We start from the raw sequence: 15,596 nt of genomic DNA on the forward strand, positions 1-15,596 counted from the left end.
TGAAATTGGACACTGTGGCTGGATTTACAATACGTTTATATTTAAAAGGGTGTATAATACTTGTATGTTTTAGGAATTTTAATTATGGGATTTTTGTTGTTTTGAATTTGGCGCCCTGCAAATTCACTGGCTGTTGGTGAGGTGCGCCGCTACCGTCCCAGATATTCCAGAGAAGTTAAACGTGTTAACCCTCGCATGGCTTCCGGCCCAGACGGCATTCCTAGCCGCATCCTTAGAGCATGCGCAGACCAGCTGACTGGTGCGTTTATGGACATATTCAATCAATCCCTATCCCAGTCTGCTGTTCCCACATGCTTCAAGAGGGCCACCATTGTTCCTGTTCCCAAGAAAGCTAAGGTAACGGAGCTAAACGACTATTGCCCCGTAGCACTCAATTCCGTCATCATGAAGTGCTTTGAGAGATTAGTCAAGGATCATATCACCTCCACACTACCTGACACTCTAGACCCACTCCAATTTTCTTACCGCCCCAATAAGTCCACAGACGACTCAATCGCAATCACACTCCCCTAACCCATCTGGACAAGAGGAATAACTATGTAAGAATGCGGTTCATCAACTACAGCTCAGCATTCAACACCATAGTACCCTCCAAACTCGTCATTAAGCTCGAGACGCTGGGTCTCAACCCCGCCCTATGCAACTGGGTCCTGGACAACATTTCCACCCCGCTGATCCTCAACACTGGGGCCCCACAAGGGTGCGTTCTCAGCCCTCTCCTGTACTCCCTGTTCACCCATGACTGCGTGGCCATGCACGCCTCCAACTCAATCATCAAGTTTGCAGACGACACTACAGTGGTATGCTTGATTACCAACAACGACGAGACGGCCTACAGGGAGGAGGTGAGGGCCCTCGGAGTGTGGTGTCAGGAAAACAATTTCACACTCAACGTCAACAAAACAAAGGAGATATTCGTGGACTTCAGGAAACAGCAGAGGGAGCACACCCCTATCCACATCGACGGGACTGTAGTGGAGAAGGTGGAAAGTTAAGTTCCTCGGCATACACATGACGGACAAACAAATAGTCCGTGTGGTGAAGAAGGCGCAAAAATCACTTCTTCAACCTCAGGAGGCTAAAGAAATTTGGCTTGTCACCAAAAACACTCAAACTTTTACAGATGCACAATCGAGAGCATCCTGTCGGGCTGTATCACCACCTGGTACGGCAACTGCTCTGTCCACAACCGTAAGGCTCTGCACAGGGTAGTGAGGTCTGCACAACGCATCACTGGGGGCAAACTACCTGGCCTCCAAGACACCTACACCACCTTATGTCACAGGAAGGCCAAAAAAATCATCAAGGACAACAACCACCATAGCCACGGGTGTTCACCCTGCTATCATCCAGAAGGCGAGGTCAGTACAGGTGCATCAAAGCTGGGACCGAAAGACTGAAAAACAGCTTCTATCTCAAGACCATCAGACTGTTAAACAGCCATCACTAACATTGAGTGGCTGCTGCCAACATACTGACTCAAATCTCTAAATGTATCACTAGTCACTTTAAACAATGCCACTTTAAATAATGTTTACATACCCTATATTACTCATCTCATAGTACTCATAGTACTCTATAGCGTCTACTGCATCTTGCCTATGCCGTTCTGCCATCGCTCATACATTTATTTATATGTACATTTTCTTATTCACTCCTTTACACTTGTGTGTATAAATAAGGTAGTTGTTGTGAAATTGTTAGATTACTTGCTAGATATTACTGCATGGTCGGAACTAGAAGCACAAGCCTTTTGCTACACTCGCATTAACATCTGCTAACCATGTGTATGTGACCAATAACATTTGATATGGCGCTTTGCTCCTTTCGTGTTTTTTTTTTTCCTGAGAAACTCCCCAGTCCCTGCCGGTGACAAGCGTGCACATAACATGATGTTGCCGTCACAACACTTGAAAATAAAGAGGATCAACAACATTGCATTCACTCCAAAAATCCATTCCAAATCATCCATTTTGTTTGCAGTAAGGCTGTTAAGTAATTCTGCATGACAATACAGCAAATAAACCCTCTGTAAAGACCGTGCAAGGGGTGTGTACTGTAGACTTTCACTAGGCACTGTAGATAACACTCTGTCATCAAACCATTCTCTCATTATCAAACACTCAAATTCAAACTAATTTCCTGTACCCCAGCAGAGACGCTGCCAGTATGCCAATGGATTTTTTTTTCTTTCTTTTTCCATCTTTGCAGATCATCCATGAGCCTCCACCTCCGGTACTGGAGGACAGCTCAGTGAGTAAATCTTGTAGTCTCATATACTTTGTTTCTAGACCTTGCAGAGTTGAAACATCCCTATCATACCCTGTTATAAGGCTCTCTGTGTCTCTCTCTGTCTCCTGTTGTCTGCTCTGAAACAGCCAGCTGTCTCTGCCTCAAAGGGCTCTGAACCTGCAGGAGCATAATAGGGATTAGATAGAGTTATTGACTCACAGCTGTCATTTTCAATTTTAACCCGACAGAAGCAGACGTTCAGCATGGAAAAAGAAAAATTGAGCCTAGTGGTTAGAGTGTTGGACTAGTAACCGAAAGGTTGCAAGTTCAAATCCCCGAGCTGACAAGGTACAAATCTGTCGTTTTGCCCCTGAACAGGCAGTTAACCCACTGTACCTAGGCCGTCATTGAAAATTAGAATTTGTTAACTGACTTGCCTAGTTAAATAAAGGTAAAATAAAAAAAATGAGGCATCGATGTCGTCAATCTGAAAAACATGAGTTGGTTTCAAAATGTAGCAGGGCATAGGGACTGGTACCCGAGGAGGGTACCCACTCGGCACACACTGGTTGAATCAACGTCATTTCCATGTCATTACAATGAAGTTGCATTGAACCAACGTGGAATAGACGTTGAATTGACGTGTGTGCCCAGTGGGTTGTTATGGAAGATAATACAGAGGCAACACAAAAAGCCATGGTCAAGCTAAATGAGGTTTCTCTCTCACTCGCTCACACACACACAAACTAAACTCCCTCCTTCACCTAAAGAAATCACACCGGTAAAAAAAAAAACACAAGGGCAGTCAATCACCCAAGGTCCTGATCTGTACAGCACCATTTCAGTGCTCTGTAGCTCAGTAAGTAGAGAATGGCACTTGTAACGTTAGTATAGTGGATTCGATTTCCAGAACCATCCGATAAATATTTATTTTCCACCATAATTTGCAAATAAATTCATTTAAAAAATCATACAATGTGATTTTCTGGATTTTTAAAATAATTTTGTCTGTCATAGTTGAAGTGTACCTATGATGAAAATTACAGGCCTCTCTCATCTTTTTAAGTGGGAGAACTTGCACAATTGGTGGCTGACTAAATACTTTTTTATATATAATAAAAACATATTTTTTTGTGAAGGGAGGTTGGCCTCCTGGCTCTCTTACCAAAGAACACACTGTCTGCATGTGGACCGCCAACCAAGAGAGTGACTGGACTGCAGCTGTAGGTGAGAGGGGCAATGCAGCCAGGACCTGACAGGGCAGATTGTCTGACCTTATTCCAGATGGATGGAGTTGTTTTTGACTTTCTGTCCATTAAACTGGATAGCAGCCCCCAGCTCTTTAGGTAGAGAGAGGAGTTTAGTCATGCTACAAGTTTGCTTCAAGTTTAGTTACTGTAACTGTTTTCAGTCTCTTAGATGTGGCTGCAGTTTCTAACAGGGATACTCCATGGTCACACACCACAAGGATGCCATGCTACAGAGTACCAATCAATAGTTTGGACACACCTACTTATTCAAGGGTTTTTCTTTATTTTTACTATTTTCACTATTGTAAGGACGAGGACGAGGACGGGTATCCCAAGAAGAGGTGGCCCACTGTGGATGCCTCATACTACGGTGGCCGAGGTGTGGGTGGCATCAAGAGAATGGAGGTGAGAAAGACATACACTGACTGTTGTGCCCGGGCTGCTGTGCCCTTCATCCAATTACGGCTCAGCTCTGCTCATTATATTACCATTCCTCTGCCACTGACTGTTATTGACTGTCCCCGTTCAGGTCCGCTGGGGCGACAAAGGTTCGACTGAGGAGGGGGCCAAACTAGAGAAAGCCAAGAATGCCCGCATCAAGATGCCAGAGCAGGAGTTTGACATGGCACCAACACGCACTCTCAACAACGGCATGCATAAACCCATCAGTCCCCAGAAATGGTACTCCCCTATAAAGGTACTGTTCACTTTATGTTACGTAGCCACGCCCAGTTCCTGATCAAATGTGGTTGTTTTCCAACTGAAGACCCATTCCGGCCTGTTGTTACACAGGGAAGAGATGTTGGTAAATACACTATATATACAAAAGTATGTGTACACCCATTCAAATTAATGGATTTGGCTATTTCAGCCACCTTTCCAACAAGTTAGTCTAATGTCTGCCCTGATAGAGCTGCCCCGGTCAAGTGTAAGTGCTGTTATTGTGAACTGGAAACGTCTAGGAGCAACAACGGCTCAGCCGCAAAATTATAGGCCACACAAGCTCAAAGAATGGGACCGCCGAGTGCTCAAGCATCTGTCCTCGGTTGCAACACTCACTACCGAGTTTCAAACTGCCTCTGAAAGCAACGTCAGCACAATTACGGTTTGTTGGGAGCTTCATGAAATGGGTTTCCATGGCCGAATAGCCGCACACAAGCCTAAGATCACCATGCGCAATGCCAAGCGTCGACTGGAGTGGTGTAAAGCTCGCCGCCATTGGACTCTGGAGCAGTGGAAACGGATTCTCTGGAATGTTGAATCACGCTTTCCCATCTGGCAGTCTGACAGACGAATCTGGATTTGGAGGATGCCAGGAGCATCTAGACAATTCTGTGCTTCCAACTTTGTGGCAACAGTCTGAGGAAGGCCCTTTTCTGTTTCAGCATGACAATGCCCCTGTGCACAAAGTGAGGTCTATTCAGAAATGGTTTGTCGAGATCTGTGTGGAAGAACTTGACTGGCCTGCACAGCTCCCTGAACTCAACCCCATCGAACACCTTTGGGATGAATTGGAACTCCGACTGAGACCCAGGCTAACGTCAGTGCCCAACCTCACTAATGATCTTGTGGCTAAATGGAAGCAAGTCTCCATAGCATTGTTCTAACATCTAGCCTTCCCAGAAGAGTGGAGGCTGTTATAGCTGCAAAGGGGGGACCAACTCCATACTAATGCCCATGATTTTAAAATTAGATGTTCAACAAGCAGGTGTCCACATACTTTTTTTTATATTATATTTGCCAAAATTATTAAAAGTGCAGAGAATTTAAACGATATGTTAATTCTAAGTTTAGTTGGGTTGAAAAAATAAAAACATTGTCATGTGGCAGGTTGCCAACATTAGCATTCCCATAGACTCAACATCGATTGTTATCTAGTTAGCGTAATTACACGGTATCTAATAGTCGTTATCCACAAAGGCTATTTCCATTTTCAATCAAAGAGAAACACTTGAAAAGACATGTTGTTAGACACAGAATAACATTGACAAATTACAGAAACAATGCAGAAATATTTTATGAAGACTGTCTGTTGTGCCACAAAGCTAACGTTAACCTGCCATGACTATGGGGAATGCTAATTATGCTAAGAGCATTTATAAGGACACTGCTGACCTCCAAAAAGACTCACCAAAATCAAAAACGGACTCTTAGCTTATCCAAAACCCTGACCTAATTTTAACCAATTCTGAAATTAAATATTGGTTTGCAGGTCAGGAATGTCTGGATAGCCTTTTCCTAACGCTTTATCAGCTTCTGAGTGCTATTAAAATGTTTCAATCATTTTCCTCACCAGATAATTAACACATTTTTCCAATTCTGTGTGCATTAAACATTTTTGATAAATGTAATTTACATTTACCATCACCAGCGGTGTCAATGCGCAGGAAGTTGAAAAACAATAGCAACAAATTCGATACACCCACCCCTTGCCAGGTTGCATGAGGTGGATACCATAAAAGGTACAATTTCTAGTTGAGTAGTGGAATAACAAGAACAAAATTGCAGTACCTTCCTATCGAAATACAAGTGCATCATATGCACTCTCCACTCCATGGAAAAGATCAAAAACATGTATGATATACCATACAAGTTCAAATTTCTTGTAATTGAGTGTGGCAACAACAAGAACAAAATTGCAGTACCTTCCACTCACATACAATCATATGCACTCTAAATTCCATTACCCACCAAAAAATGTCTATGATCAAAACAAGTCTTAGTTAGTTGCAGTGTTCCTGTAGCGTCAACATTTCCAGGAAGTTTGTTTCATAACGTCTCAGTCAGCTGTATGAGCCGTAATATGAACCAGGCATGAACTGAGCCAACCTCGGGAAGACAAAATCTGCAGAGAAGAGGGGAGCTGGTGCTAGTCCCAACCCAATACATTCCTTCCCCTTTATCTCTACCTACCCTCCTCCCTGACTGGTATGACGTGGAGGGACACAGCTTTCCATGGACAAAGAGCACCAGGCAGACAGACAGACAGTCCGACTGATCAACAGACCTGTATACTAAACCATATACAGTATAGAAACAAAGCACAGCAGAGTAGAGCAACTGACATGCAACCACACAGTCAATATTATTGGTATTATCATGTTGTTTGTCTATTATGTAATGTTTTCTCTTCTCTTTACTGTGCCTGTCTTTGTTCAGGGCAAGCTGGATGCTCTGTGGGTATTCCTGAGGAAAGGCTATGATAGGGTATCTGTGATGAGACCCCATCCTGGAGACAAGGTAAGACACGAAGACAAACAGCATAGATGCTACCTGCTGTCACTGCACTGTATGGGCTGACGCAAGGATATGCAGAGTCATGGAAAGCCCTTTTAGCAATTCAATAAGAAAGCCAGTGTGTGACTGATGCTTACATATGGGACAGAGAAGGATAGCTTACAGGGGCTTTTCTTTCAAAGATCTTCTAAGGGATCATAAGGCCCACTGGCCCAGCACTTAGATATGCTGTTATGCAAGAGAAGCAGGAAAAAAATACAATCAGAGGAAACAGTTAAAGCAGTTGAAATCAGCAATTGAAAAAATGTAAAAGTGTTTCCCCACCCCTGCTTTGGTGAAAAGCTGAGGGATGGTTATGGAGAAGTGTACTCTCAAATTCATAGACAGAGCAATGAAGTATCCATGATATCAAAATTAGAGCTTTAACCATGTTCTGAGGCCATATAGTGTGTGTTTACATTTACTTTGTTTACAAACATTGGAGTGAAACGAGCTTATATTTTGGGTTCTGACAGAACTAAGCTCATGAGGCATTTACTTTCTTCAAGAATCAATGGGTACATATAAAACATTTATGAGACAAAAATGGATGTAGCAACAAGAGACTGCTCCTTTAAGGAGGCAGAGACCACACTACGTAATGCCTAGGCCCACTCAGTTGCAAATCCTCAAGAGAAAGAAGAACTCAAACTCCTGGAAAAGTGAGGGAAATAGGAAGGTCTGGAGCCAAGACCACATCCTGAGGAGCAAAGCAGACAGCATGGAAAATAGAGAGGGGCTCGGCTTCAGTCTACCCTCTTCCTTTTTTATTCTCTTTTTACACTTAGTTTTTTTTGCGACGATTCTTCCAGAACCTTTAATCTTTTTTTTCTTCATCTAAACTATTCCACCAGGCAGTTGAGGAGAGTGGGCATTTTCATTACCTCCCTACACACTCATCATGTTGGCAGTTTTGAAAGCCAATTAAGTCCCTAAATTCGTTAACTCCTTTTCAATGCCCTCACTGCCCATTTCTTCATGAAATAATCTTAAAACCTAATATTTTAAACAATTTCAAGCCAGGCAGTAAATCATAGAGCAGAAAAGTTGCAGCTGTTAGTCATTATAACAGTGTGCAGACAGAGTGGCTGCGAGGAAGGCACAAAGTAACCTGGCATATACAGGCTGAGGTGCTAATACTGTATTGCTCCAACCTGAAGGAATGTGTTCTAATCTGCTGAAACCATTAATGTTAGATGACAACCCACATCCCCACCTTCCTGTAACTCTAGCCTAGCTGGGAGTTTTATTTTTATATGGTCTCAATGACAGATGTGGATAGGAGGATGGGGCAAACCATCCACACAATTCCCCCTCTTCCCAAAGCTGTTGCTACCTTAGTAAATCTCCTTGTTGTTTTGACTGAATTTGACATTTATAGCTAAGCAGAAGACAAGATGGAGTCAGCACATTATTCCAAAAGGAAAACAAATTAAATGAAAGATTGGTCGTATTCCCTTCCAATCCTATTTGAATGGAGACGCTAAAGTCTATAAATCCACTTTGCATGGAAACGTTATAAAATAATTCCAATGCATCAGTAAAACTCTGATGACTGCCTCTGATTGTACTCTTCCCTGTTGTAACCCTCTCTCCTAACTTACAGGGCAGGTGCATTAGCTTCACCCGGGTGAAAGCCTACCCTGCTCCTCGTTATCCAGTCTACAACCAGCCCTCCACAGCCATCTACAGTCTGCCTCACACCTACAGTCACCCTTCCTCACACAGCACCCTCTCCCACATGCCCCCCTCTCCCACCTCCACTCTACCCGCTCTGCCGTCCACTCCACCCCCTCCCTCCTGCATCACCCATCCCCATTACACCCCCCCTCCAAACCGAGCTCTACCCCCCACTTCTCTAAGTCCTCCCCCATCTGTTTCTCCACCCACCCCTCCACCCCTTTGCCCTCCCACCCCTCCCCTCTTTTGCCCTGCCACCCCTCCACCCATTTGCTCCGCAACAACCCCTTCCCCAACTGGCTCTCTGCCCCCACCCCCTCAGGCCCCACCCCCATGCAGAGCTCCCCCCCCTTCTCGCCCTCCCCCACATCCGTCTGACCAATGCCTGTGAGGAAAGAGAAGAGAAGGGAAAAAGCAAGAACGGTTAGTGCTATCCGGGGTCCATGGGACTTCCTTCCCCTTAACCCTTACCATTTTCAATTTCAATGGGGTGACGTCAGAGTTGGACTTCCCAAGGACCCAGATAGCAAGGACCATCAAAGAACTGAGCAGCATGGACCCTGAAGGCCCCTGAATACTGTGCCTTTCTCTCCTTCTCCACCAATCGAAACCACTATCAACAGTTGGACAGGCAGGACAGCAAGCTCAACTCTAGTCATCAGAAATGCTTTCTACTTTACTCAGAGTATCATAGAGAAGCTGAGCAATTGATCTGTGAAACAAAGTTCCATTAGATTTTTCATGGGCTCTATTCCAACTGACCAGGATCTTGGGCATCCTTCCATATACTGTAGCTTAGCTAGCTACAGGTAGTGCAAGATTTTGAGTATGGCTCACGAAACTATAGTGAAGATAATATCAATACTTTACTGCTTTGCAGAAAAATGCAATATTTAGCAGAAGGGATACACTTACAGTTGAAGTCGGAAGTTTACACACACTTAGGTTGGAGTCATTAAAACTAGTTTTTCAACCACTCCAGTTAGTTTTGGCAAGTCGGTTAGGAAATCTACTTGGTGCATGACACAAGTAATTTTCCCAACAATTGTTTACCGACAGATTATTTAACTTATAATTCACTGTAGCACAATTCCAGTGGGTCAGAAGTGTACATACACGAAGTTGACTGTGCCTTTAAACAGCTTGGAAAATTCCAGAAAATTATGTCATGGCTTTAGAAGCTTCTGATAGGCTAATTTACATCACTTGAGTTAATTGGAGGTGTACCTGTGGATGTATTTCAAGGCCTACCTTCAAACTCAGTGCCAATTCCCTTGACATCATGGGAAAATCAAAAGAAATCAGCAAGACCTCAGACAAAGAATTGTAGACCTCCACAAGTCTGGTTCATCCTTGGGAGAAATTTCCAAATGCCTGAAGGTAGCACGTTCATCTGTACAAACAATAGTAGGCAAGTATAAACACCATGGGACCACGCATCCGTCATATCGCTCAGGAAGGAGGCGCGTTCTGTCTCCTAGAGATGAACATACTTTGGTGCAAAAGGTTCAAATCAATCCCAGACCAACAGCAAAGGACCTTGTGAAGATGCTGGAGGAAACCGGTACAAAAGTATCTACATCCACAGTAAAACGAGTTCTATATTGACATAACCTTAAAGGCCGCTCACAGCAAGGAAGAAGCTACTGTTCCAAAACCGCCATAAAAAAAGCCAGACTACGGTTTGCAACTGCACATGGGGACAAAGATCGTACTTTTTGGAGAAATGTCCTCTGGTATGATGAAACAAAAATAGAACTGTTTGGCCATAATGACCATCGTTATCTTTGGAGGAAAAAGGGGGAGGCTTGCAAGACGAAGAACACCATCCCAACCGTGAAGCACGGGGGTGGCAGCATCATGTTGTAGGGGTGCTTGGCTGCAGGAGGGACTGGTGCACTTCACAAAATAGATGGCGTCATGAGGATGGAATATTGTGTGGATATATTGAAGCAACATATCAAGACATCAGTCAGGAAGTTAAAGCTTGGTCGCAAATGGATCTTCCAATGGACAATGACCCCTAACATACTTCCAAATTTGTGGCAAAATGGCTTAAGGACAACAAAGTCAAGGTCTTGGAGTGGCCATCACAATGCCCTGACCTCAATCCTATAGAACATGTGAGGGCAGAACTGAAAAAGTGTGTGTTCCGAGCAAGGAGGCCTACAACTGACTCAGTTACACCAGCTCTGTCAGGAGGAATGGGCCAAAATTCACCCAACTTATTGTGGGAAGCTTGTGGAAGGCTACCCAAAACGTTTGACCCCAGACAATGCTACCAAATACTAATTGAACGCCTGACCCACTCTGAAAGTGATGAAAGAAATAAAAGCTGCTCTCTTCTATTATTCTGACATTTCACATTCTTAAAATGAAGTGGTGATCCTAACTGACTTAAGACAGGGAATTTTTACTAGAATTAAATGTCAGGAATTGTGAAACTGAGTTTAAATGTATTTGGCTAAGGTGTATGTAAACTTCCGACTTCCAACTGTACATATTTCATAAGTTAAAAGATCAATGGCTCAGATTTAAACTGAAATGTGTCTTTTATGTGTTATACTAGGTACATATTACATGCTGATTGATAAAAATTGATTTGTATTAATTAATGACAGACACATTGGCAAAGAGGAAAACCTCTGACTGGGGAAGAACAGATGACTTGGTTTACTTGCTAACAGAGATCATGCAAAGAGTTTTAAAAGCAAAAATAATGGATTGTGGACTGTGGCAGAGTCCTGTGGACTCTTAAAGGCACAATATGGGATTTCAACAGTCGGACCCTGCTACTTGAGATGATGGATATTTTTTTTTAAGCTTTACATTGTTTACAAAAAAAAAAAAGAGTAACACCCTTAGACATTGGGGTATGATAGGGTAAGGCAGATGTACTAAGCTCATAAGTCATTATTATAATTTATGTAACTAATTGACATTAATGACCATTAGAAATCAGCACATCTGACAGATTGTGCCTTTAAACTCAGCATGGCTGACCTACCACTGGGCAACCAGGAACCAGCGAGTGAACATTGACCTTTTGATGTGACCTTTGGCTGTTGTTATATGGGACATTTTGATGGTGTCACTATTGTGGTGTCGCCATTCCTCGAGGTACTAGGAATGAGCAGCTCTGTGAATCCACCAGGGTCTAATTCCATTTCCAATCCAGAAATGTGTTTATTAAGTGTGTGCTTGCTGAGTATCTTCAACTAATGTATAGAATGTATTCAAAACCAGTGAGGCCATTTTTTTCTGTGTAATAAAATATTGCATTTCAGAACAATGATTTCCTGTTGTGTAATTCATGATCATTTTGCTTAAAAGCTTCTTCTATATTCTACAACTACCCCACATGATGTCCTAAATCTATTTAACTCACTCCATCTATAGAGTAGAGTAGACGGGTAATGGTCCGCAGGTTCACAGATGGGATTGAAAAGTTAGGATGCTGGAAGCTATTTCATACAGGGTGAAATAACTTCAAACAGAATTCCTCTCTGAAGAAATGGCTCAATATGAATAATGCATTGAGAAGTCTGAATAGGGTTGAGGTGGGCCTTCCAATGGCAGACTGACCAATTAGTAAATAATATAATATAAAATAATTTCCTGAAATTGAATGTAATGCCTGCAACATTTCCTGCTGCTCTCTCTCTCCCTCTCTCTCTCTCTCTCTCTCTCTGTTAATCTGTCCTGGCCCCTGAAGACACAACAGACTGTCACGAGGACAGGGCTTTAGGGGACGCAGTAGTCAGAAGTTCTGAAGAAAATTAGCTTTGAATTTCACATGACAACTGACTGTCACGGTCGTCCTCCTCTTCATCTGAAGAGGAGAGGCGAGAAGGATCGGAGGACCAATATGCAGCGTGATATGTGTTCATGTTGAATGTTTAATGAAAGAAAGAACTGAACACTGAAACACTATACAAAAACAGTAAACAAAATAACAACCGTGAAGCTAATGTGAGCTGCTATGAAACATGCCATCAACATAGACAATCACCCACAAACAAACAGTGCAACCCAGGCTACCTAAGTATGATTCTCAATCAGAGACAACTAATGACACTTGCCTCTGATTGAGAACCATACTAGGCCGAAACATAGAAAAACAAACATAGACTGCCCACCCAACTCACGCCCTGACCATACTAAATAAATACAAAACAAAGGAAATAAAGGTCAGAACGTGACAGTACCCCCCCCAAAGGTGCGGACTCCGGCCGCAAAACCTTGACCTATAGGGGAGGGTCTGGGTGGGCGTCTGTCCGCGGTGGCGGCCCTGGCGCGGGACGCGGACCCCACTTCACCATTGTCTTAGTCCGCTTTATTATCCGCCTCCATGGCTTTCTAACCATGGCCACCCCTCTCAATGACCCCACTGGACAGAGGGGCAGCTCGGGACAGAGGGGCAGAAGCTCTGGACAGAGGGGCAGAAGCTCTGGACAGAGGGGCAGAAGCTCTGGACAGAGGGGCAGAAGCTCTGGACAGAGGGGCAGAAGCTCGGGACAGAGGGGCAGAAGCTCGGGACAGACAGGACCACCTGCAGGGAGGAGACAGAGAGACAGCCTGGTGCGTGGGGCTGCCACAGGAACCACCAGGCTGGGGAGACCTTCAGGAGGCTTGGTGTTAGGAGGAGGCACCTGAAAGACCGGGCTGTGGGGGAGCACTGGAGCTCTGGTGCGCAACCTTGGCACCACTTCCCCAGGCTGGACAACTACTCTAGCCCGGACCCTCCAGAGTGCAGGCACAGGTTGAACCGGGCTGTGGGTAAGCACGGGAGATCTAGTGCTTACTACATGCACCTCTCCCTTAGGCTCCACTCCCACATTTGCCCGGCACGAGCGGAGCGCAGGCAGAGGACGCACTGCACCCTCCCAGCGCCCCGGAGACACAGCACGCAGAGCCGGCGCAGGATACCCTGGACCAAAACTGCGTACCGGTGACCAGACCCGCTGAGCAGGCACCATACGCCCTGGCTCGATGCCCACACTCACATGACACTTTCGGGGGGCTGCCCTATAGCGCACCGGGCTATGGGCACGTGCTGGCGACACCGTGCGCTTAACCGCATAACACGGTGCCTGACCAGTAATGCGCTGCTTATAATAAGCACGAGGAGTGAGCTCAGGTCTGCTACCTGGCTTAGTACCACACCTCGTCTGCCCCCCCCAAAAAATGTTTTGGGGCTGCCTCTCATACCTGTCGCACTGCCTCCTCATATCGCCGCCGCTCAGCTTTCGCTGCCTCCAACTCTGCTTTGGGGCGGCGATATTCCCCAGCCTGTGCCCAGGGTCCCTCTCCGTTCAGTATCTCCTCCCATGTCCAGGAGTCCTGTGATGCTGGCCGCTGTTGTTGCTGTTGCTGCTGCTGCTGTCGTTGTCTTTTACCACGCCGCTTGGTCCTTGGTAGGTGGGTGATTCTGTCACGGTCGTCCTCCTCTTCATCTGAAGAGGAGAGGCGAGAAGGATCGAAGGACCAATATGCAGCGTGATATGTGTTCATGTTGAATGTTTAATGAAAGAAAGAACTGAACACTGAAACACTATACAAAAACAGTAAACAAAATAACAACCATGAAGCTAATGTGAGCTGAAACAAGCCATCAACATAGACAATCACCCACAAACAAACAGTGCAACCCAGGCTACCTAAGTATGATTCTCAATCAGAGACAACTAATGACACCTGCCTCTGAGAACCATACTAGGCCGAAACATAGAAATACCCCAAAACATAGAAAAACAAACATAGACTGCCCACCCAACTCACGCCCTGACCATACTAAATAAATACAAAACAAAGGAAATAAAGGTCAGAACGTGACACTGACACCAATCACTGTATTCACACATGCTTAGATGCCTCAGTCCACCCACTTCCCATTATATACAGAACGCATGTACACACGTCTTAATTGTTAGCAGCATCCGCATATGGATTCTATAAGAGAGTACATATTGTCATGTCCCTGGACTTTAAGGTGCACTTGTACAGTTTCATCAAAGTTTCATTAAAGATTCAAGACTAATCATTCAACTGAGACTGCTCTTCTCTGTATCACGGAGGCGCTCCGCACTGCTAAAGCTAACTCTCTCTCCTCTGCTCTCATCCTTCTAGACCTATCGGCTGCCTTCGATACTGTGAACCATCAGATCCTCCTCTCCACCCTCTCCGAGTTGGGCATCTCTGGCGCGGCCCACGCTTGGATTGCGTCCTACCTGACAGGTCGCTCCTACCAGGTGGCGTGGCGAGAATCTGTCTCCTCACCACGCGCTCTCACCACTGGTGTCCCCCAGGGCTCTGTTCTAGGCCCTCTCCTATTCTCGCTATACACCAAGTCACTTGGCTCTGTCATAACCTCACATGGTCTCTCCTATCATTGTTATGCAGACGACACACAATTAATCTTCTCCTTTCCCCCTTCTGATGACCAGGTGGCAAATCGCATCTCTGCATGTCTGGCAGACATATCAGTGTGGATGACGGATCACCACCTCAAGCTGAACCTCGGCAAGATGGAGCTGCTCTTCCTCCCGGGGAAGGACTGCCCGTTCCATGATCTCGCCATCACGGTTGACAACTCCATTGTGTCCTCCTCCCAGAGCGCTAAGAACCTTGGCGTGATCCTGGACAACACCCTGTCGTTCTCAACTAACATCAAGGCGGTGGCCCGTTCCTGTAGGTTCATGCTCTACAACATCCGCAGAGTACGACCCTGCCTCACACAGGAAGCGGCGCAGGTCCTAATCCAGACACTTGTCATCTCCCGTCTGGATTACTGCAACTCGCTGTTGGCTGGGCTCCCTGCCTGTGCCATTAAACCCCTACAACTCATCCAGAACGCCGCAGCCCGTCTGGTGTTCAACCTTCCCAAGTTCTCTCACGTCACCCCGCTCCTCCACTCTCTCCACTGGCTTCCAGTTGAAGCTTGCATCCGCTACAAGACCATGGTGCTTGCCTACGGAGCTGTGAGGGGAACAGCACCTCAGTACCTCCAGGCTCTGATCAGGCCCTACACCCAAACAAGGGCACTGCGTTCATCCACCTCTGGCCTGCTCGCCTCCCTACCACTGAGGAAGTACAGTTCCCGCTCAGCCCAGTCAAAACTGTTCGCTGCTCTGGCCC

At 45.3% G+C, this 15,596-nt stretch overlaps 1 protein-coding gene across 2 annotated transcripts in view; it reads left to right on the plus strand.

The window, feature by feature from the left end:
* Positions 1–11,751, plus strand: part of LOC118375832 (anthrax toxin receptor 1-like) — a 43,458-nt gene extending 31,707 nt beyond the window's left edge. For both annotated transcript variants that reach the window (XM_035762454.2, XM_052458031.1), the window contains 5 exons: positions 2,233–2,274; positions 3,813–3,908; positions 4,033–4,200; positions 6,663–6,743; positions 8,386–11,751. In XM_035762454.2, the coding sequence (XP_035618347.2) occupies positions 2,233–2,274; positions 3,813–3,908; positions 4,033–4,200; positions 6,663–6,743; positions 8,386–8,850 (852 nt within the window). In that variant the 3' untranslated portion in view covers positions 8,851–11,751. The remainder of the gene's footprint in view (positions 1–2,232; positions 2,275–3,812; positions 3,909–4,032; positions 4,201–6,662; positions 6,744–8,385) is intronic.
* Positions 11,752–15,596: the final 3,845 nt, after the last annotated feature.

The sequence above is a fragment of the Oncorhynchus keta genome, chromosome 12 (genome assembly GCF_023373465.1).
Source record: "Oncorhynchus keta strain PuntledgeMale-10-30-2019 chromosome 12, Oket_V2, whole genome shotgun sequence".
NCBI lineage: Eukaryota > Metazoa > Chordata > Actinopteri > Salmoniformes > Salmonidae > Oncorhynchus > Oncorhynchus keta.